The sequence below is a fragment of the Agelaius tricolor genome, unplaced genomic scaffold, assembly GCF_023055355.1.
Source record: "Agelaius tricolor isolate 1412-34295 unplaced genomic scaffold, bAgeTri1.0.p SCAF_23, whole genome shotgun sequence".
NCBI classification, from domain to species: domain Eukaryota; kingdom Metazoa; phylum Chordata; class Aves; order Passeriformes; family Icteridae; genus Agelaius; species Agelaius tricolor.
This window is the reverse complement of record NW_027269283.1, coordinates 9,130,111-9,153,697: the sequence shown is the minus strand read 5'-3', so window position 1 is coordinate 9,153,697 and position 23,587 is coordinate 9,130,111. Positions and strand designations below refer to the sequence as shown.

Here is a 23,587-nt window from a genome sequence, read left to right as displayed (position 1 = left end):
TACCAAGTTGCTCCCAGACCCGTCCAATCCCGGCTTGCAGATTTCTAGGCATAGGGCAACCGCAGCTTCTCTGGGCACCCTGTGCGGGGGCCTCGCCGCCCTCGCAGAGAAGATTCTCCCAATATCTAACCTAAGCCTTCTCTTTTCCAGTGTGAACCCATTCCCCTTGTGCTGTCACTCCACTCTCTTATAAACAGCCTTGCCCCATCCTTGCTGTGAGTCCCCTAGAGGTACTGGAGAGCCCAGTACCAGTACTAGAGTCGGGTCACCGATTCAACCCACGGCAGGCCGCGCAGCCCCGATTCCCCAGCGTTCCCTCGCAGCAGAGTTGCTCCATCCCTGTCCCCGTGTCGCCGTGCTGCCCTGGCCGCTCCCTGTCCCCCGCTGTCCCCACGCAGCGCACTTGGCGTAGCGGCCCCGCGCCGCTCCCCGCGCTGGCGCACTTGGCGTACGCACTTGGCGTACGCAGTTGGCGCAGCGGGCGGCGCGGCCGAGGCGGCGGGAGCCGGGCGGCCGGGACCGCACCATGTGCGGGCGGCGGGGAGGCGGCGGCGCCTCTGATCCCGTTCCCTCCCCGAACCGGCGCCGCCGCCCCTTCCCCGCCGCCGTGGGGGCTCGGGAGGGCGCGGCGGGGGCGGTGCCCGGCGGCGCGGGGCGCGGCGCCCGCGGGTGTTCGCGGGGCGCAGATCGTACCATCTGCGGGCGCCCCCCTGCCCGTGCACTGCGGAGAATCCTCGCACGGCAATAGCAGCCAGATAATAACAATATTATTAGAGCCTGGAACCGATATATTATAGACACATAAAAATCCCCCACCATGTCGGTTGCCTTTGCTTCTGCTCGCCCAAGAGGCAAAGGGGAGGTCACCCAGCAAACTATCCAGAAGGTAAAAGAGCATGCTTTTATACAGACAATTTTAGACATTTATTCTGCCCATGCTCCTGCAGCTGGAGGCTGATTTCTAGGGCGATCAGGAAAACTCGTGAATTTGCGAGGGCTGCAGAGATGGACAGCTGGAGAGAGAGAGGTGGGGGAAGGAGGAGGAGGAGGAGGAGGTGGAACAAAGCAAAGGTGTTCAGATCGCTGCAAAGAGAGCGAGAGAAGGACGTAGGGAATAAAATCGGGATGGCACGTTATCCCTGCTGCTCGCCAAGGGGAAACGCTGCCAAGCGTACATTGGGAAACGGCAATAAAATTTGCAAATATGCGATTAATTGATGATGGTATGTCAGCTTCTGGCCCCCAAAGAATCCAACCTAAAAAAATGAATTGAAATAAAATACTGAATTTGCAAGGGTTTTCTTTTGTATCTGGATGCAGAATTTTAATCTCTCAGAAGATAGAGGGAGCACCAGCCACTGGTATTTTTCATAAACTATTATTATTATTATTATTATTATTGTTGTGATGTGTTTATTGATGTTTAGTTACAAACAAAGGTTTTGAAAGATTTCCTCTGGAGAGGAGATCCCCACATGGGTCTCATGTGGAGGCCAGATCAGAGGGTGCCGAGTTGGGAAGTTATTGTTTCCTATTTCCCAGGACTGGCAGCACAAGCAGACCCTGGCACCCTTCTCCTGCAGAAGGTGACGGTCAGGAGCAGCGAGGCTGCCAATGTCAATAAAGAATGTGCTGCTTTTGCTGTCACTGCTGTTTGTCAGGTACATTTTGCTGTCATTTCGGCCGTTCCCCACGGCTCAGGTGTGGTGGCAGCAGGTGTGAGCTCCGTGGGGTCCCTTCTCTGACACTGACCAGGGCAGAAGCGCCGCTGCCAGCACAGCAATTGTCACCCTGTGTCACCCAACCCTGTCACCAGGGGCTGGGCAGCCAAGCCGTGATCTGCCGCCAGTTTGGGACTTCCAGGGGACAAAAATCCCCTCGGTGGCAGCGTGAGACAGAGCAGAGCTGAGGGCAGGACAAACTGCCACCAGAGAGCCCAGAGAGATGACTTGCATCTCAGGAGGCTGTTTGGAAACATCCCATTTTGTGGAGCTCTTGCAGCACGTGGTGTTGTGAACCAATTGTTTTAAATACTGAAATTTTTCAGACTCAGTGGATAAGTTTTTCTCTAACCTCCAAATCAGCTGGAATGATTTCACAATTGAGTTGTTTGTAATTAAACCCACACCCACAGACAATGGGGCAGATAAAAAGTGCCTTCTGTTTGATTTTCAGCCCTTTCCTTTTTGCATATTCATAAACTTCATGGAAGCTTCAAAATGTTCTTTCTTTAAAAATAGTGAGCAGAACCATTTCCCATCTGAGGTGCATTTGCTGCCAGGTTACTTTGGGACTGCCCATCAGTGTTGGGCTGTTGGCAGTGATCTTCTCTTTGACAAACAGCAATGCTGAGGAGGAAGAGACATGCAGGCACAGGAACTGGATGGGATTTATAATCAAGAATGGAAATGCGGAGAGAGCAGCAGAAAAAATAAACTCCAAAAGTCCTCATTAAAGTGAGCTTTTGAGAACATATCCACATTTCAATGAAAAATATTGTTCTTATTTGCATTCATATTATATAAGCAGCTTCTTTTTATTTATTAACTCAATTTTAATAGCCTTTCAAAGCTGATCTTATCCCAGTATCAAATATTCCTAAAATAGATTTCACACGGAGGAAATCAGAGCTTTTGGCAATAGAGTAGTGCTGGTGCTCCTCTAAAATAGTTCATCAAATAGCATTTCCAGGGCAGTGAAATTCAGTTCTGAACCAGAAACGGTTCTTTCCTCAAGAGCTCTCCTGCCCTGATGACACAGAGGTTCAAAAGCTCAATCTTGCAAGCACTTGATAGCAGTGGTACCTACAAGCTCCATTATGCCAGAGGCAAATCTAAATTTCTACATGCTGGTATTATTTTTTTTATTCATTCACCTGGAGAAAGTGTGCTGCATTCACAAGAAATCTGGGGGAAGGGGACAAACTAATGTATCAGAAATTTCAGAAGAACTCAAAGGGTATTTTGAGCTTTTAATCATATTATGAGCTCATTAAATAAAAGTAAGGACATATTGGGATATAATTCTCTTAAACATGGTTTCAGTAGCTGCAGTGATGCAAATTTTGTACTTCATCAGGTTCAGCTGTCAGCATGCTCTAGTCCTGTGCAGGAAAAGGAGCAGGTTTAATTGTTTGAAAGTTTGTTTCCTACTTAAAAGTAGGCATGTTAGTAATACCTGACATTTTGGAAAGGGTAGGGTGATACTTTGGGATGAGGCAGAGATAACTCACAGTGAAAGTGTTTTCCTTCTTCAACATCAGAATTTATCTGCCATTTAAGGAACAAGCTAAGTGCATGAATTCTTCTGTATGGGTGTTTCAAGTAACCACTTTAAAGATAACTGTTTATAAGTGAATCAACCTTGTGGCTCAATAAAGTCATGTGGAGGTAATTTACAACAGCCAAAGCAACAAAACTGCACAAAACATCCAGTGCCAAGGAGGGTGGAGAATCACAAAAATACAGGACTTCTATACAATTCTCATAGTAACATGTTCTGGTCCTATTTCCTTTATGCAGATGCTAGATGAAAATCACCACCTAATACAATGTATTATGGATTATCAGAGCAAGGGGAAAACTGCAGAATGTACTCAGTGAGTATTACAAACTGGGGAGTTTGTTAGAAATGTTTCCTGAAGTCTGGCTCTTCCCTTTGCTCAGTGGCACAGCTGTTGGTTTGCTCTTGGAAACACTCCTGTTCCTTTCTAGGAGCTTTTCCAGTTCATGGAGAACTGTGAAAAAGCATAAATGGTTCTGGTGGTGCTTACTTGAGTAAACACTCCAGTTAGAGCACTCTTGAGAAAAATCATGTTCTTCTCAGTTTGCTGGCAGGGAAAACAGGTTTTGGGCTTTGGAGTTGTGGAATTTCATTCCTATCAGGGCCCTTGTTAGACAGAGAAGGGAAAAGTGTCTGATTGTTGGAGCAGCTGACTGGGTATCAGTCCTCAAAGATGGAGGTCCCAGCTGCACAGTTCAAAGTGCTTTCAAAGGAGGGTGTATTTTGTCTCTCTCTTCCCCCAAGTTTATCCTTTTGAAGTTTATCCTGTTATAAAAGAGGTGTTGAGCACTCTGATCCTTGATGGGAAACGTGACAGCACAGACACAGGTCATTGCTACTGCTATTTATTAGGACAGATTAAAAATGGGTTAAGGTAATTTAATTAACCATTTGTAAAGAGGAAAAAAAAAAACCTTGGAATTTTGTGTATTGTTAACCCTTTCCAAATGAGCTTTACTCCTTGTTCTGTAGATACCAACAAATCTTGCACAGAAACCTGGTTTACTTGGCAACAATAGCAGACTCTAACCAGAATATGCAGTCCTTGCTTCCTGCTGTAAGTACCAGTACAATTACTGCAACTAATAATTAGTTATTAGTATAACTAATATCATAGTTATTTCCCTCAGATACATTAGCTATGCCAGAAGGAAATGTTCTTTGATTCTGTCACTGATCACTATAAATGAACAGTTTTTTAGTATTTTTCCAGCTGAAAGTTTTGAAGTGGCCAAGTAGACCACCAATCAAAAGTTACTTCTGCTGAATTTAAATTATGTTTTATGGGACATTTGTGTTAATCTCTGTCCCATAACTCAAGGGTTATGATGCAGTGCTGCAGATCTGAACAGCTCCATTTGTTCCAGATTCAATATTCTTACCCGTTCTTATTCTATTCTTTACTTGGGGGGAAAAAAATGCTGCTGATTTGCATCAAAAACCTAATTCAACACTCAGGCATCGGTTTGTCTTTACACATGTTGTTATTCTTGCTCAGTGGATTGATTTGGGAAGTACCACACATAACACAAACTGCAGCAGAGCTTGGCAAAGGTCAGTCTGTCACCACGCTCCCGTGTTGTCTTTGCTAATGCATTCCCCGCAGTGGTTGTGTTTGGAAATCCATGAGTGCAGGGGAACGAGCACAGGAGCCACACTCTGTGACAAACACAATAATTTCAAGCCCTTCACTGTGCTGCTGCCTGTCAGCTGCTCTGTCATGCTCAATGTCATTCACACAGAGGAGTCAAACCGAGAAAGATTCACCCAAAAATCCAAGCAAACGCGTATTTAACCGAGGCAGTTTTTAGTCATAGTCAGGCTAATTTGGGGGCTGCTATTTTTCTAATTCAAAGCCTAACCAAAAATTTGCTTTTTCCTCCTTGTTGTTTCGCAGCCACCAACGCAAAACATAAACTTGGGCCCGGGAGGGATGAGTCAGAGCGCCTCCAACCAATCCCTCCACTCGCAGAGCAATCTCAGCGATGCCATCGGGACCGGCCTCCCTCCCTCCTCCCTCATGCAGAGTCAGATTAGCAATGGTGAGCTCTGGTCCCCTTTGTGCTGCTTTGCTGTTGCCTGGCAACAAAATCATTAATGCAGAATATACTTAGAGAGCTGGAAAAGACCTCTCCTAACTCACCTTTCAGGCATATGGGGATTTCAGGCACACGCTGAAATCACCACAAAATGGCTACAGGCAGGAATGGGGTTGGTTTCTGCAGAGTGCTTTGTGTTTCTGCAGAGGAAATCAAAGACTTTTTTTTTTTTTTTTTTTTTTTAATGCATGATGAAAATCACCGAGGAAAGATGCATCCAAGTTTTTAAGTAAGAAAAATTTTATGTTGCAGTATTTTTGTCATGGAAGTGGCAGGGTTGGCCAGGGTAAAATGGAATTGCTTGCATGAGTAACCACACAACCAAGCCTTCAGATTGCAAAGACCTTCCAGGATACATTTCTCCTTACAAATCATTTGGTGTTGCACCAGTCTTTGTCCTCTACAGAAGCTTGCAGAGGTTGTACTACACAGTCAAAGAATTTGCACGGACATTTCATATTAATAAGATACTATAATCTGTTTGGTTTTGTTCATGCAACTAAGCTAATTAAAAACAAATTTTTAATATGTGCATTTTATATTATGAATAATCTGTTTATTTTGTAGATCATAGTTATTCAGTCAGTTGTTTCTGTGGGTGTCTCCCAGAGTAACAGAGAGCAAAACCAGTTTCTATAAATAGAAATATCTGATTGTAAAATCACAGACCTTGGCAGGGGGACTCAAGAGCAGACACAAGCCATGAAATTACTTCTGAGTTTTTGAAAATCCCTTTGTGGTCAAGCCTATTGTACCTTTTACACAATTGGATAAGGGACCTGTAAAGTGAACTTACTAAATTTTTCAGGGCCTTTGTTTTGAAAGATTTAATACTGAGTATGAGTAATATATTAGCTCAGTCAAAACATTGTTTTGTGTTATTAAGAACAGACATTTTTAGTGCTACTGTTGTTGGTTTTCTGATTTGCTCCCCAGCCTCCTCCAGATCTCTGGAGTAATTTGCTGCTGATTGAAAGAACCAGACTGGAAGCCATGAGGACTGGACTCATCCACATGTTTTCCCTTACAATCACAAATCAGCCAACCTTTTTTTTTTTCTTATTTTAAAGAGGGCCAAGAATCTCTAATTTTTCCCATGCAAATAAGGCAAGGTTTACCATCACTTGCTTCACTCCACCTCTCACTCAAGGCAACTCTATCTCCATTCACACACTGTGTGACCTTGTGCTACACCAGGATCAGCTTTGCAACTTAAACAAACTGGAGCAAAACACAGAGATAATTTCCTGTGGCAGCATTTTGACCCATCTCCACTGATTTCAGGAGAGCTGGCTCTCTTTATCTCTTGTTGAAACTGCTGCTTGCATCTCTTCATCAGAGGAAAATATCATAATTTACAGCAAATGTTCTAATTTTGATGTCTGTGAAAACCATTAAGGGTAATTAATGAGGTTTGTACTAAATGAGTTAGATGTTTTTCAGAGGCTGCAGATACACTTAATAACCCTGAATTAAAATATCATTATTTAAACATTGCAACATAATTCTGCCTCTTCTAAGGATTCTGCGTTCTACCTAAATTAATTGAGATTGACAACAATAGGGCTGAATTTAGATAGACAACAATATGCACCATCACAGCTTGGATGGTAACAATCTACAGTGAAAACAGCTTTGTAAAACTCATTCATAAAACTATTTCCAGCAATAAACAACAAATGAGAACCCCATTTCCCCCAATATTAGCTACCCAACCGCAACAGAATTCTGAAAAATAAGCACACTGCCAGGTAAGCAGGATGATACAAATACAGGATGTATCTGGAGCAGTCTGATGATTACAATCTGATGTTGGAAAGGTAGTAACAACTGGGATTGTAATGGTGACTTGGAAAATTTATCTTCCTCTTCCTGAGGTACTTTTAGTCAAACTTCAGGAAAGGGAGAGATAGGGTTGTTCTTTGAGCAGAGGCTGCATTGGTACTTCAGAAGCCCCAGCTAAGAAGGTGAGCTGGTTATGGAGGAACTATATAGTTATAGATAGTTATATATACTAGTTATAGATAGTTATATCCACTATACAGGAATAGTGGATGCAGCAATGTGCAGAGTGTCTCTCAGCCACTGCTGTGCCTTCCTGTTATCACCACCTGTGTGAAGGGGGAAAGGAATCAACCACAGGACAAGAGGAAGGAAAGAACAGATTTCCAAAGGCTGGGATGTTCCCAGAGTCCATCTATTTTCTGAAGTACCTGAAATTACTGGCATTTTTAAATTCTGCTGCCTGCAAGGAAGTGGTTGTAGGGCACTGCTGCTGGTTTTGTTCTTCCCATCTGCAATCCTGTACAGCCTGGATTTGGCTGCCAGGAAGAGGAGGTTTGCTCTAGCTGTGCAGCAGGCACTTTTAATTTGTCTGTACAAAACAGGGAGTGTTAATAAAGAGGACTTTTGTTTTTTTTGTTTTGCCTTATCATAAGGTATTTCAGAAAGGCTGCAAGGCCTCACGCTCACTGTGCTTTGCCAATAATAGCTGACATTTTCCTGTTGCTCTCTCTAATTTTTGCAGGTCCTAACCACGTGTCTATGCAGCAGTCAGGCCAGAACACCATGCCCACGACCTCTCTGAGCATGACTGTCAGCAGCCACGGGACTGGCCCTGGCTACAGCCACACAGTGCCTGCCTCTCAGAACGTGCCAATGCAGGGCCAGGGCTCCATAGGCAATTACGTCTCTCGAACGAACATCAACATGCAGTCCAACCCAGGTAACTGCCTCTGCCTCCTCCTGGGCCACCCTGGCTTTCCTCTGACCTCAGAGGGTTTGCCACACGTGGCTTTGTTCTGTAAATATTTCCTGTAGACAGCTACAAACATACCTGAGGAACAGACAGCTTTCAGACATCTCTGAATTTCCAGGTGCCAGTGTAATTCAGAACAGTTTCACACTTGCTTTAACTTAGGCTGACTCTCCATGGTTAGGGCTGAGCTGAGGAAAAGAGGGTCAGGTAGAGGTGCAGCAGCATTATCTGATAGCCCTGGCAGCAAATCCCACAGCCATGGGAGGGATCTGAGCAGCACCTTTACCCAAGTAGAAAGAACCTGCCAGGGTATAACACATTCACTGTTTGTACATTACTAACCCATTTTGTTATTTTATTGGTACTTCACATTGTTTGCAGGGCATTAAGAGACTAGCAGACAACTCAAAAAAAAGTTTGCTAGTTGAATCACATTGAATGGGATGTCTGATGCTTTAGAATTCTTTACAGCAGCATGACATTTAGGAATCAAATAAATCCCAGAATATCAGTTTACTTAAACTCTATAATCATCAGGTATATGAGAAGATGGAAGCACAAGAAAGAATACATTAGAAAAGAAATGCAGCAATTAAATAGTCAGGAGGTAGACAGGAACAATCATTTCTTGTTTCTTCCTTTAACCCTACTGCAATAAGTTTTACATTCTTTTGAGTAAGCTAATAATAATCAAGGGCTGGGTGTATTTTTAAATATCTGCTGAAGCAAATGGCAAGAACTGACCATGTAATAAGATCCCTTCTGGATTCCAGTGCAGAAGAGTAAATAAATCCAGTAGGACTACATCTCCCCCTGTGGAAAATTCACAGAATTATCAGGATGCATGTTAGCTGAAGGTTTTAGCTTGCTTCTAAAGAGATTAGGAGAGAACTGCCCCATGTTCATCTTTGGAAAACAGTCTTTTCCATGTCCCTTGTAGTCTCCATGATGCACCAGCAAGCAGCAACGTCACATTACAACTCAGCACAAGGAGGGAGCCAGCACTACCAGGGACAATCCTCCATTGCCATGATGAGCCAGAGCAACCAAGGCAACAGCATGATGGGGCAGCGACCCATGGGCCCTTACAGAGCTTCACAGCAAGGTAAAATTGCTATCAGATTATTGATAGAACTCTCATCAGACTCATGACACTCAGTCTGTCACGTTTACAAACAGAGAATCCCACCCAGGAGCACAGGAAATCCTGAATGGTGCAAGTATCATGACAATGAGATGAACTTGAATCTATCTTCAAGATTCATCTATTTAATTATTTTGGGTGTTTAGAAAAATAATTCTGTCTAAAAGGGATCGTATATATCTAAAGAAAAGATAAACAATTTGATATACAGCTCATTCGGGGCACTGGGAATCTGTTCAATTCTTTCTCATGGTGTTGGATCAGCCCTAACATGGCACAGTTAGCAAGGAACACATTTCTGGAAAGAAGACACAGTTTGCCAGCAATTAAAATGAAAAATTAGGCCAAGGAAAGGAAAACACCAGAGGATAACTACCATGCTGTAAGACCTCTCTGGATAAAGTTCTAAGAGGTAATAAAGCTGCTAGACTGATTAGAAAATAAACTGAATTTTGCTAAGAAACAAAGTAATGTATTAATGAAAATATATTTAATTCTGACTGTGCTCTTGAGCATGGAATCCATTCCTGTGCTTTCTAATAACTCAGATTAGTAGATGAAATGCAGCCCTTACTTTCAGTGTTGCTGCAGAAGTGAGTGATTGTAGGATGTGTTACTGACTGTTGTGTGATTTCAATTTCAACCATCTTTGTCTGAGATTACAAATTTAATCCCTTTTTCTAGTGAGAAAAACATCTTTATAATTGCTCTCAATTGTTTGCTTTTCCAGACATAAACTTTGTTTTCTTAAAAAAAAAAAAAAATTAGATAAGAGAAACGCATCCCTTAGGAGTGCACAGGCTGAGTGTGCCTTGTCTTGTGCCTTGCAGGTTCCTCGCAGCAGTACATGGGTCAGGAAGAATATTACAGTGAGCAGTACAGTCATGGCCAAGGCTCATCAGAACCTATGAATCAGCAATACTATCCAGATGGTAATTCCTCTGAGCTGGGCTCACTGTGATACTGCTGAAGTGCAGAGCACCACGACTGCCACGTCCAAGGACATGGCAAACCTATTGTGCTTCATTTCCAGTCTCAGTGCTGGAAAATTAGAATCCCAGGGGATGGGAGCCTGGTACAAAACATGCACATCAGTGCACCCTGCTATATAAATTGCTCCAGTTTATAAAAGCCCAGTTTGGATTAGGAAACACAAGAGTTCTATCCATTGTGACTTTCCTTGCCTTGTATTCGATATTCTCCCTAAGGGGTCTGTATTTGCTCTTAGCCTCATCTTGGTGCATAAGCAGCTTCATCAAATATATTAAATATACATTCAACACTGTCTCTATGGTGCCAATAAGAATGTATCTGACAAATCTTTGTGACTCCTTGCAGGACATGGTGATTATGCCTATCAGCAGTCATCCTATACTGAACAGAGCTACGACCGGTCGTTTGACGACTCTACACAACACTACTATGAAGGAGGTAGGAAAACACAGCAAAATCTTAGCAGTAAATTCAATATATTATTGAGAAATCTGAACTCTAAATTAACTGGTGCTATTAACTGAATTATGATGAAGCAAGGTGGCATTTAGGAGAAGCGATGTCTCCTATAGAGCCTCTGTTCATTTTGTTGTTTCAGGATACAGCAAATGGAATTCTCTTCATAGGTATTTGAAAAAAATACCAGTAACAACTAGATACGTGGTCTTTCTGAGATATATGAATAAACATCATTATCTAGAAGAAAATAAAACGAGAGGGCTTCTTGAGAAAGCAGCTATTTACCCTGGCTGACTTACCTTTGTGACTTTTCCTTCTGAAGCCCTTCTGGTACAAAAAAAATTACTTAGGGGAACAGGTTGGTTGTTTGGTTGTTTAGTGATGTGTATAAATAAGTAACTCCTATTCAAAAGAATTAAAAATCACTGGAGAAATAAACATCTTGCTTGGCAAAATCCAATCATTTGTTTCTAAGAAAAGTATTTGTGTATGAGTTCTAGACCAAGGCTCCTTACACCTTTGTTTTCCTTATCATCCACATGTACAGTGAAATACCTGCCTCATCTCTGACCAAACAATTCCAATATTTCCCTCTCCAGGAAATTCTCAGTACAGCCAGCAGCAGGCAGGATACCAACAGGGAGCTGCACAACAGCAAACATATTCCCAGCAGCAATACCCAAATCAACAGAGTTACCCAGGACAACAGCAAGGATATGGTAAGAAAACTTTTCAGTGGCTGGTCAAGTGTTTTCAGTGTTTCACCCTGATGCCTCCATTCCTAAGCTAAAATAGGCTGTAAACTATTTCCTTGATTAACCTTGGATTAACAATGTACCAAAATTAGCCAAAGATCTAGTAAAGGGATTCTGGGCAGTAACATATGTAAGTATAGCACTGCATTCATCCTGAATCCCTCTCTCTTTTGATAGAAGTTAGAAAATACACATTTTCTTCATGTTGACTTTGTGTTCAACATCATCAGGAGGTCACTGCCTGGGTTCCCAGACCTCCTACACACCTAGTGCTTCTGAACTGACATGAGAAAGAACATCAGCCATCCAGAGAATCACTCCTCTGTTGCTTATGGTGGCACAGCCAGATTAGAGAGGAATTTAAACATGCAGTTGTTACTAAAATATAGGCAAGGTAGTTTGCACAGAGATCATAACTGAGCTGTGCCAATACAGATTTCAGGAGGCATCACTTAGAAGTGTTATGACATTTTTTGAGCAAAGTTTAAAATCTGAAGTTTACACTGCTGCAACTACATCATTATTAGTATTAACACCTCCTAGTGTAAACCTAGAGGGGAGGTCTGGGCAGAATTTACTCACAGTTCTTACTCACAGAGCTTACTTTGTTAGCATCATGTTTTAGATTGTGTTAACTCTTAAAAACTCCAGCAAATCAAGGCTGTAATGGATTTTTCTGCCTGTAATGGATTTTACTGTCTTCTCAGGTCCTGCACAAGGAGCCTCTTCACAGTATTCCAGCTACCAACAGGGACAGGGGCAGCAATATGGAAGTTACAGAGCTTCCCAAACCGGCCCATCCGCTCAGCAACAGAGGCCTTATGGCTATGAGCAGGTAAATTGTCTAAATCTCTGCTCTGAAAGAGCAGATCTAGCTGTTAGCTCTGTCTATAAATCTGTCTGATAATTTGGGGCAGGCATATGGGTGATACTTCAGTAGGTCTTGTAAAATTCACAGACCAAAAGAAATTGCCTAACTTGCAGTAAGCCTCCAATATATTATCCTTCAACATTTCTATTTCTTCTTTTTTTTTTTTTTTTTTACAGGGACAATATGGAAATTACCAGCAATAAAAGAATACAGTGCTGTGTCCTTTCAATAGTATCTCAATCTTTTGAACTGGATGTACAGGCAGTTTTGATTAATTGTAATATGTTGGTTACCCCTTAGCACAAAGCAGCGTCTGTATGTGAACAGTGTTCATTTCATGCTGGATATGAAGCAGTGCACTACTGGTAACAAGACAATGCTTTAATGGTTTGATATTTGGTGCTGTGTATAGTACTGTATGTTGATACAACACAGAAGTTTTTCATTTTACCCTCTCTTGTCCCATTCTTGATGTTTCTGAATAGCTTTAGGATCATTAGATCACAGTTGTGCCCCGTTCTGGAAAACAGCCAGACTGTTCTGCAGTCTGGCCCAATGCAAAGCCCATCAGTCACATCTCAGTCCAGGGAAGTTCCCTGTGGTAAGTTACTGATCTTTTTTTAACTGGATGCATTGAAGATTACCTGCCAGCCTCCAAAATCCATGGCTCTTCAGTTTACTTCTACAGAACAAGGGGATGGATACATTCCTTATAAAATGTCACTTCTATGCTAAATGACAAAAAATAGCTGCAACTTCTATAATACCTACCTACCCACCCAAATCCTATGATTCAGTAATCCTCATAAGTCCACATTTCTGTTGTGAAAGATAAAGAAAGAGGATCCAAACTTCTGATCATAGAAATGTTAATAAATAGAGGCACCTTTCATATGTCCATGAAAACAAAGGTATTTCTGTTGTGGGAAGGAAACCAAAAGGGAGCTCTGAGACCTGCAGTGTCAGCCTGCTTGACATCAATATTGCTTCATATCGTGCTTAGCTGAGAAAAACACCTGGCAGAAGTCCCACCTTGAATATCCTAATTTTATAACTTGCATATACATTTTTGTGCCAAATTTTGCAAGCAGGTGGCTGGCATCCTTCTTTATTCTGATTCTTGTGCTGCCCTTGCTCAGATTCCCCAGCAAGCATTATAACCATAAATATTGTCAGATTTGGTGGTCTGTTGTTCTCACAGCTCATCATCACTTTTATTTTCCTATTGTAGCTTGACAAAAAAATAGTTCAGAGGTAAAAGAAAAAAAAAAAAAAGCATTTTTATTGCAGACAAGCAATTAAATTCAGCTTTAATTGTGAGACACTATTATGCATATAGAGAGAGGAGCTATTAATGGGGTCAACCAGTGAGAGAATACCTATAGAGGGAGAATTTAGAGAGAAAAACTAGTGGTATGTAAAAATCAGTATGAACAATGTAAGTCTCTTCTATTCAGTTTTATATGTTCTTATAAAGTCTTGGGGGGTGAAAAAAGGGCGCTTTTAAAGTGCTTATATAAGTGTTAAACAAAATACTGTGTCCAAATTGCTCTGAAGCAAAAAAGCTGGGATGGCTGTGTAGGCCACAAACATTTTTTGATATGAGATTAATTGCAAATTTACAAAAGTAAATACACTGTGTAGGATTTTCTCCTTTTCTTTGTCTGACTGGTGTTATTTATGGGATTTCAAGTACTTTATATTTTGAAAAACAAAGACCACAGAAAAAACACATCTCTCAGTTCATTACTTTTTTTTCCTTTGAAGAAAATCTTTAACTGGACAACTAGGGAGTTTACTGTTAAATGTTGTCCAAGCACTGTCCTTCCTATGTTAGTAATTTCAACTACTAGTAAAATAGAAGACTTTTTTTTTCAGTCAGTCCTCATCTCTCTCATCTTTCCTGCTGATGTTTTCATACAAATAAGTACTCTCAAATAGCAAGGAACAGAAAGGAAGTAAGATTGTTTTCTTTGTAATAATTACTATTACAGGTAGCCAGAAGAATGCAATATTGCTCTTTGGGAATACGCCTTTTATGTGGTTTTTAAAAGTGCTGAAATGCTTTTGAGAGAATATGAACAACACTTAAACCGAAACAGCAACATTACATCAATCTGAAATGTCTTACATTAAGAACTTCGTGAATGTTGTGTATATAATGTATTTGAAAGAGCACTTTGAAAATAGTTTGTACATTTATTTCCTAATTTATACATGATTTTTGGTGTTAATATTTCTAATTGTTAATAACAAAACGTTTATTTAATGTGTCATCCATTTTTATGTATTAATGTGGAAACAAAGTGATGCCAGCATTTTGACTTCTTCCATGACTTGTATCATTTTTTGTTTTGTAATACAGAATGCTTGGAAATGGTTTAGTTTAAATATTATCTGAAAGTGGATTTGGTGGTGCTTTCCTTGTGGCAGATGGAATGGGTAGCACAGGTTACCCTTTCCTTGGGGGTGCTGGTGGTGAGAGCTGGCCATGCCCCAGCCCACGAATTCCCGGGTGCTGGGCTGATCCCGGCGTGGGCAGCGAGGGAGGCAGAATTCTGCTCCTCAGGGCATGGACCTGCTGCTGGAGAGGGCCCAGAGGACCAAACTGATCAGAGGGATGGAGCAGCTCTGCCACGAGGAAAGGCTGAGAGAATCACGATTGTTCAGCCTGCTTAGGGGAACTTCGGGGTGCCTTCATTGCAGCCTTCCCGTGCCTGAAGGGGCCTGTGAGAAAGACGGAAAGAGACTATTTACAAAGGCCTGGAGTGACAAGACAAGGGGAAATGGCTTCGAGCTGGCAGAGGCCAGGGTTAGATGGGGTATGAGGAGGATGCTCGGTACTGCGAGAGGCGGGAGGGTGCCCAGAGAAGCTGTGGCTGCTCCAGCCCTGGAAGCGCTCAAGGCCAGGCTGGACGGGGCTTGGTGCAAGCTGGGATAGTGGACGGGGAACGAGATGATCTTTAAAGTCCCTTCCAACCCAAGCCGTTCTGCGTTCTGAGTCTCGCGGGCTGCCTCAGCCCTCACGGGCGCCGTTCTCGGGACACACAGCCTGAGGCCGGGCTGAGGCGGGGCTGGGGCCGGGCCGGGGCCGGGCTAAGCCGGGGTTGAGGTGGGGCTGAGGCGGGCCGCGGCTGCCGGGGCGCGGCTTTGCCTCAGCGGCTGCGCCCGGGAGACCGAGGCGGAGCCGTGGCCGTGCCTGTCCCTCCATGGCGGTGCTGTGTGGGGCCGGGCTGGGCACCTCCCTGAGGCGCTGCGGGGCCGGGGGCAGCGGCCGCAGTCCCTGGAAGGCGGTCCTGCTGCTGCTCAGCCCGCCGGCTTTCTCCACGGGCTGCGCCCGGTGCGCCAAGGACAGGCGGCTGAGGCAGAAGAGAGCCATTTCCGAGCGGCAGCTGGTGAGTGCTGGGCGCTCCGCGAGCTCGGGCTGCCTCCCGCCGCTGGCCCTGCGGGAGTGAGGAAATACTGGCTAAAATATAATTGACTTCCAGAATAGTGAGGAAATGAGCCCGCCCCGCGATATTCTCCGTGCTCACATTGATCGTAGTAGCGGTCCTCTTCCCCTTTGGCCTCTTTGGGCGGGAAGCATCCATAAGTCAGAAAGTAAAAAGGTTTTTAAAGTTAAAGGTCTAAAACGGTGTTTTAGCTTTAAATCTAAAATATTGTTTTGTTTCTCACTGGTTTTTTAGTCTTGCGGTGTAGTCAGCTGCCAAACAAGCATCACTTTATGTCAGAGAAACTTCAGGGTCCTAGAATTTATTCTTCATCTTATTTTTATATTTACACGTCTCTGAAAAATCTTATTTTCTAATGATCCATAAATCACTCCCCATTAAAAACCATAGTTTACTCTTTCGCCGTGTGGTGGTGCCAAATACTTTCTAAAAGAGGCTTTTTAGTAGTAGTATAAATTTGCTTATCAAAAGTTCAGGTGAGAGGAGGGTTTTTTTTCAGTTGCTTATCTTTGGTATCATAAGACTAATAAGACTTTTTCTCTCTCACGTACTATTTGTGCCGTTTAAAGTGACCCTTAAAGGCCATTCTCATTACGGAGTCCCTTAGTAACTGACAGAATTAGAAAGTTACCATGATCACAGTCGTGCTTTCTCTTTTCATCCCTCTGTGTAAACAATTCCACCTGTCAATGAATGTACTTCCCTAATATTTTCCCTTGGGAATTTCAGCCCCTTTTCTGGAGATAAAGTTATATCAACATAGCATAGCCTTAGGCATTTGCTTTTTAAAAAGTTCTTAAAAACACTTGAAAGATGAGATCTGATTTTCTTTGTTGTTACACTCAGTACAGTGCATTTAGTTGATCTGTGAATGCCAGCAGAGTTCTGGTTCAGAGTTCTGATTTTTTTTTTACTGTTGAATGAAATTCATCCTGGCTAAAAATAGCAGGTCTGGCTAATAACTAAACCTTCTTGGAAGATGAGTCTGATAAATGGTATTTAAAGGTAGCAACCCCCACCCTTGTTGCAGACACGGTATTTCGTGGATCAGCGGAAAGTGCGCGTGGTTGGAGGACAAGGAGGAGACGGGGGCCATTCCTTCCACAGTGAGCCCAGAAAAGTGTTTGGAGGTCCTGATGGTGGGAATGGAGGTGATGGGGGTCATGTCATTTTTAAAGGTAAACCTCACCGAATCTGTTCTGTTTTGTGCCGTTGTTTTCTTGCTTAACACCCCACCCCAGCACAAACAGCCCTGCACGGATGGTAAGAAATGGTAAAAAGGTTAAAATGGTTATTTCTGTATGAGGTGTCTTTGCTTTTGAAGTTCTGTCCTGAGCTGTGATAAGGAGGACATAAATGACACTGACAGCCTTAGAATTTTGAAAATTGAGGTATTTTGCAGATACTTTGGTGAGTGGTGCCTGACTGTGTTAAGATCTGATTAAATTTTCCTCTTAAGATGAATAAAGCTTCTTCTGCCACCACCCTGCTGTAAAATCTAATCTAGCAAATTAATTTTTATTTGGAATGACCACATTAATAAACCTAAGCAGCTAAGTACAGACAGTTAAACTTCATCACGACTTAGATTGATGTTTGTCTTCCCTGATATGTTATTATTGAGACAGTAAATAAAAAATAGGGACAATAAATAGTAAATAGGATGTGCACTCATGCAATATTCAAAAAGAGAAAGAACAATCAAGAGTTGACTTTTCTGTGCCTGTTTTACTAAAGCAATGTGTTCAAAATGTGTGTATTTTACTTTTCAGCTGACCAGCAAATGAAATCACTTTCTTCAGTGTTCCGCTTCTATCAGGGCTTTCATGGAGAGAGAGGAGGAAGCAAAAACTGTTATGGAGCTAACGGTGCACACATGTATGTTAAAGTAAGTCAGTGGGTGCTGGGTGCTAGCTTGCTACATGGCTGATTTTCAATCTGGAGAACCTTATTGTGTGTGAATCTCACGTGTAATGGGGGGTAAATGTCTGACGGTGCTGTTTGAGTTCAGAAAGTGAGTTTCATGAAAGACAATTCTCTTTTTGGGCTCCTCACCTTGAGAATATGCAGGAGTGATTTTCAGCAAATCTGAAATCAGCTGGTGGAGGATCTGCTGCAGGCTTTGAGCTTCGGTGTAATGCTTGCACCTCTTCCCTTTGAGGTCCCTGTTGGTACTTTGGTGAAGGAGGATGGTGAGGTTGTGGCTGACCTCACCCAGCATGGAGAAGAGTACATTGCAGCCCATGGAGGAGCTGGAGGGAGAGGAAATCGCTTCTTTCTCTCCAACGAAAACCGCGCTCCGAAATTTTTCACTCCAGGAGAGCCAGGTCAGGAGAGGGTCCTTCATCTGGAGCTCAAGACAACAGCTCATGCAGGATTGGTGAGTTTCTGTTGGTTCAGCTTCCACTTGACTGACTGAAGAAATAATGTGAGAGAACATTTTCTTGGCCCCTGGCTTGCTTGCTTGGAGACACAGCTCGATGCTTTCTTGCTGTTACTTGGTAGAAGGGTGTCCAAAGTCATTCACAGAGCTGTCACTCTTGTGCTACTTGGTGTTGTCCTACTTCTGCTAAAGTCCATACTATACATAGAGAAACAAGATTCATCAGTGGTTGCTGATGATGTACAGCAGCTTTGTCTGCTGGTTCTGCCGATGAACACTACAGGATAGAGAATTCTTTTAAATTGGCTTGTTTTCTTGGTTTTGGGTTTTTTTTCCCTAAATTATAAAGTTCAAATCATCTGTTTCATCCCTCTATTTCTCTTTTTACAGATCTTAAACATTTGACTTCATTAGTGACAGGTTTATAATCCTCTGAAATGAAAAATGCTCAACTTTGAGCTTAAGCTATTTTTGTATTTGAGTATGGAAATATTCTAACACCAGCTGGCAAACCTGTGAAAGTTATGCTTTGCTGCAAAATGTTCTTGATGTAGTCCAACAACTGCAGAATAACTGTCTGGTCTAGCAGAATTTTTCAGATTTGTTAAAGATTGAGAAATTTGTGTGTTTGTATTCCAGGTGGGCTTTCCCAATGCTGGCAAATCCTCACTTTTGAGAGCCATCTCCCGGGCAAAGCCAGCTGTGGCTGCCTACCCATTCACAACCTTAAACCCCCATGTTGGCATTGTCCACTATCAAGACTATGAACAAGTGGCAGGTAAGAATTTGAAGTTTGTTGTGTGTACCTTGAAAGCAATTTGTGTCACCTTTGTAAATGCTTTTAAATGCTGCAGAAATAGATTCAGGAGTTCTGTAGTGTTCTTGCTAGTTCCAAAGAACTTCAAAGAAAACTCTACTGAAAGCCCATTTCACCTTCACTTGTAGGTACCCTTAGTGCCAAACTGTCAGTCTGTATTCTGTCTGCACTGGAGTAATCTAAATTTAGGTATTTTAAAAGATAACAGCAGCAAACTTAGCATGAGTTGTGCTTTAATATTGAGGCACTGAGATATAATTTAAAAGTACTTCACTGGCCAGTAAAAGACTGGAGAGGATTTTTGGGGAGTTTTTTATTGGATCTGCTGGATTCACTGTGAAATTTCTCTTGCAGTTGCTGACATTCCTGGCCTAATCCAAGGTGCTCATCAGAACCGTGGGCTGGGGATGGCCTTCCTGAAGCACATCGAGCGCTGCCGCTTCCTCTTGTACGTGCTGGATCTCTCTGTGCCTCAGCCCTGGAGCCAGCTGCAAGACTTGAAATATGAACTGGAAGCATATGAAAAAGGCTTGTCTGAGAGGCCTTGTGTCGTGGTTGGGAATAAGGTTGACCTTGCTCAGTCCAGGATCAATCTGGCACTCCTTAGGGAGCAGGTGGCTGAGAGGGTCATCGCAGTGTCTGCGCTGACAGGAGACAACTTGGAGGAGCTGCTGCTGCATCTGAGAGAACTCTATGACACCTTTGTGAAGACAGAACAGTCACAGGGACAAAGCCCAGTCAAGTGGTAGAAGCTACAACTGCTGTGAACTGTGCTGGAAGGAGAGCAAAGTTAAAATAGCAGATTTGAGTGCATCTCTGTGACTGGGGCTTCCTGTGGGTTGTTTTTGTTGTTAATATGGAAGGGCACAGCATGGGGATTTGTTCTGGACTGCTGCTTTGGAAAGATTGTTTTGTTTGTTTGTTCACCTTTGAGGTGTCTCTGAAGTTTTACAACAAAGCTTGAAAATTGTAATCATGGTGGGTGTTGAACTGGAAGCCTGGCTCTTGTTTGGCATACTGTGGAATGAAGAGAATGCTGTCTAGTAGAAATGACTGAAAAGTCACTTTCTCATTTTTCACTAATCAAAAGTTCTAAAGATCACGTGGCCCCATGTTTGTCTGTTTTTATATTATGGCAAATTTCTTAAAACTTTTCTCCTGTTGTGGTTTTGGTGTGGATTTTTCTCCTCAAAGGGAGGCACAGCTCAGTAATTTTCGGGAGGAGGAACATGAAAGAACTGCAATTAATGACTGAAATTATTTTCTCCTTAATATAAATAATTGACTATATTTAAATGCTGGCAGCAGCTAAGTAGCTGAATAAACTGGCCAGGAACCAGCCATTTGAGACTCACATCTGAGTTCTCCCATTTAGGAATCTCAGGCAGTGTTCTGAGAAATCCTAGGCTTAGATACATCAAATAAAATAAACATTCAGTTCTTTGTGTGTGTGTGTCCCTTTTTTTTTTCAACTATATCATTTTATGGACTGTGTTCTTAAACTTTAGGAATTCAGGAATCTTAATTTAAAACAGTGATCTTTGCCCTCTCCTCATACTGAAAGAAGAGCTGCTTCTGTATACTCTGGTCGTATTTTCTGTAAAAGATTATTATCTTAATAATGGAAAGTCAAAATTCATCAAAACATATAATTAAACTTTTTCATAAGGGACCTGAACAGGCTTGTGGGGTGCTGAGACACTGTCAGAAATAGAGGAAATTACTGAGTGGATATGAAAAACACAAAGCTGTAGCCTCTAACCACTTTTTGTAATACACCACAGTGAAGGTGATAATTCTCTCTGCTTATTTCTCTGCAAATTTTTGATTTCATCCCTGGTAGTCTGATGCTTCTGCGTGGAACATCCTTAAAACAGGGTTTTAATTCTGAAAAAGTACAGGTCAGCTTGAAAGCCTGCACTGATTAATAAATTATGGCCAACCAAGTAGTTACCTCTCCTAAATTCACATTCTGAGTATTTCTACTTGTGGTCAGGTGTGGGGAGTAATCTGTGCATTATAAGCAGTGATGTTGGTATAAAAAGGATCAGGAAAAATTCAAAACCAATATTAAATCCTAAAGTCTCTCCTGTGTTTTGCTTCATCCCTGAGATTTACTGAGTTGAATTAAATAGAAGTTAATATTCAGTTCCGTTCTTCTGTTTGGATTTGTGCAGCATTTTTAGGCTTCACTGCTGTTCTTCCTGCTATTGCTACATGCTTTTCAACCACTTTTAATAAAACCAGGGGAAGGTTGCCTGAACATCAAAGCTGGTGCATCTTCTTAGCAGATTCTTTAATACCCACAGAGGCTTTTCACTCTCTCTGGCTGTGTTTGAGGATGCCAAGGGCTGCTCCAAAAGCCTCAGTACTGTGAGGAGCTCCCAGCCTCCCTTCAGGGCTCAGGTGTCCCAGTTCCTGCAGGGAGAGCAGTGGTGTTTGCTGCGGTGTGAGAAGCACTGCAGGTTTCCTCTCACCTCCCAGAATGTGCCATTGATCCTGCTCTGGGCTCTTTGTTCTCAGCGTTTCAGCCACCTGCCCTGAGGTGACAGCACCAAGCTCCTAAGCCGTGTTCCTAACAGGCTTCAAAGAGGCTTTGCAGCCTCAGGTACTCCCTGGAAAGTGCCAAATACCTCCAGCTTTGCTGTTGGAACAGCTCTTTGGAGAAGCTCGGACTTCCCGTAGTCTTTACCAGCTTGGGTCCCGTTTCTCCAGGGTGCTCCTTCACAGTTAGCAAGAAGAGCTCTTGGGTCCCATTCCAGTGGAGCACTGGACTCAGGAGGAACCTCTGGTTCTGCTGAAAATAAAGTATCTGCAAAGGAAATGCATTTTGCCTCTAAAAACAGAGAGGGAAAAAATAATTAGTTTGATGGTGAATTGTTTTGGGGAACTGTTGTGTGCTATAGGATGTCTTTCCACTTTATTTTGGCAGGGGCTGGGGTGGGTGGGCTTGTTTTGATTTAGGTTTTGGTGGATTTCATCTGCATTATTCCCTTTTGCTTTCCTCTGCTGAACCCTTTGATGGTGACTTTGCTCCTTAAGCTACCCAGAGTGGAGAGATATGGTAGATTTTATTTCTTATTCTGACAATAAGCCATGGGAATTCAATGTGAATTGAAGTGCAGTCAATTCTATTTCCTGGAGAAGCCTGAACCATAATTTTGTTTAGCACTTTACAGTTCTAGTACTCTTTTGAATTTTTTCAGTACACAATTACAACATTATTTCAGTGCTAATTGTAGGGAGTTTATATTTATTTTATTTTATTTAATTTATTTTCCACTTTGTAAGTCCTTGGAAAATGTAAGTGGTATCAATTGCCTGGAAAAAGAAAATCAAACGCTAATGTAAAAGCAAGCATTAGAAAGGACTGCACTTTTCAACATGTGGATACTGAGGACTCATTGCAGTACATTAACTAAAGCCTTGAATCTGTGTGTTTAAGCATGAGATGTTTTGCAATCTACTTTACTCACTGTTTCCTAAAGCACTTTTTTATATTACCTAATTTATTTTTTTTTTTACATTAGGGAAAGATCTTCCATTATTGCCTGTATCCTCATTAAGAGTCTTCATAGTAGATTTGTGGTGAGTGAATAAGTACTCTTGACTTGAACGTGCTGAACAACCTGTTACCTGTTCATGAATTCAAATGAAAGACTGACAGGAGTGACTGTGAACCAGAGATGCTCATGCACATGGAGTGGGATCTGGTCATAGTTTGTACAGGCTGCTGGACACGGATCCACCATCCAGCTGCTCTTCTGTCCTGCCTTCCATGGGATCTGTTAATGGGGCTCGCTGTCCAACAGTGCACTGCCGTGGAAAGGGCTTTGGTGAGAATTAAAAGAACCCCCTGACACTGATAAACTTCATCCCAAGGTTAGTTGTGTGCCTGGCCTTTGAAGAACAGCTCTGTTTTCTGCTAGTCTTCCATGCTGCAGGTCCTAATGCCATTCCCCAGCAACAAATTTTTGGTTTTTTAAATAGGGATTAAATGTGCCTGCACTGCAGAAGTCTGGAAAGACTGCAGTTATTGCTTGGAGGGGAGTATTATTATTTGGAGGGGAGGTTAAATTTGTATGCCAATAATGATAAAAGATGATTTTGCAACTCTTGATAACAGAACAAAGCTCCCTTCAGGCTGCACTCTTGATTTTTCTCCGAGCAGTTCTGAAATTAATCATGTGGTGTGTGCCCATTTTTCTGAGTCATAAAACCTAGCTGGTAGAAGGACAAAGGCAGGGAGATTTTCATCAACCTTGTTTTAATGTTGAGATTATGTTTGTCCTTCGTTTCCCCACTGAGAGTAATTTTTCATCTCCTCTTTTCTGATTGAAATAGAATTGTCCAAGGAGGCTTTAACAGCATCTGATTTGTCATCCATAGGGTTTGGGGTTTTTTTCTCTGCCCTTGTATATATAAAATATAGCCCTTGTATATATAAAATATAGCCTTGACTCCTTGAACTGTGCATTCCTTACTCAGCTCTCTTCTTTGCATGTTGCTATATTCTGCCATCAAGGTGAGGACATGTATTTGTATATTTTATAGACATTCCCTGACTGATGAGT

General features: G+C 42.4%; 2 protein-coding genes across 2 annotated transcripts; both read left to right on the top strand.

Moving 5' to 3' along the window:
- Nucleotides 1-589: 589 nt before the first annotated feature.
- SS18L1 (SS18L1 subunit of BAF chromatin remodeling complex) lies at nt 590-14,769 on the top strand. Its single transcript, XM_071446911.1, has 11 exons — nt 590-886; nt 3,522-3,598; nt 4,255-4,339; nt 5,180-5,324; nt 7,909-8,106; nt 9,080-9,244; nt 10,114-10,215; nt 10,622-10,714; nt 11,335-11,454; nt 12,198-12,325; nt 12,538-14,769. Exons 1-11 carry the CDS (start codon nt 818-820, stop codon nt 12,562-12,564), a joined length of 1,209 nt encoding a protein of 402 aa, XP_071303012.1. The 5' UTR covers nt 590-817; the 3' UTR covers nt 12,565-14,769.
- A 734-nt stretch (nt 14,770-15,503) lies between these two features.
- Nucleotides 15,504-20,454, top strand: MTG2 (mitochondrial ribosome associated GTPase 2). The gene is made up of 6 exons (XM_071446794.1): nt 15,504-15,756; nt 16,844-16,991; nt 17,586-17,701; nt 17,975-18,193; nt 18,836-18,974; nt 19,368-20,454. Exons 1-6 carry the CDS (start codon nt 15,571-15,573, stop codon nt 19,760-19,762), a joined length of 1,203 nt encoding a protein of 400 aa, XP_071302895.1. The 5' UTR covers nt 15,504-15,570; the 3' UTR covers nt 19,763-20,454.
- The last annotated feature ends 3,133 nt before the right edge of the window (nt 20,455-23,587 follow it).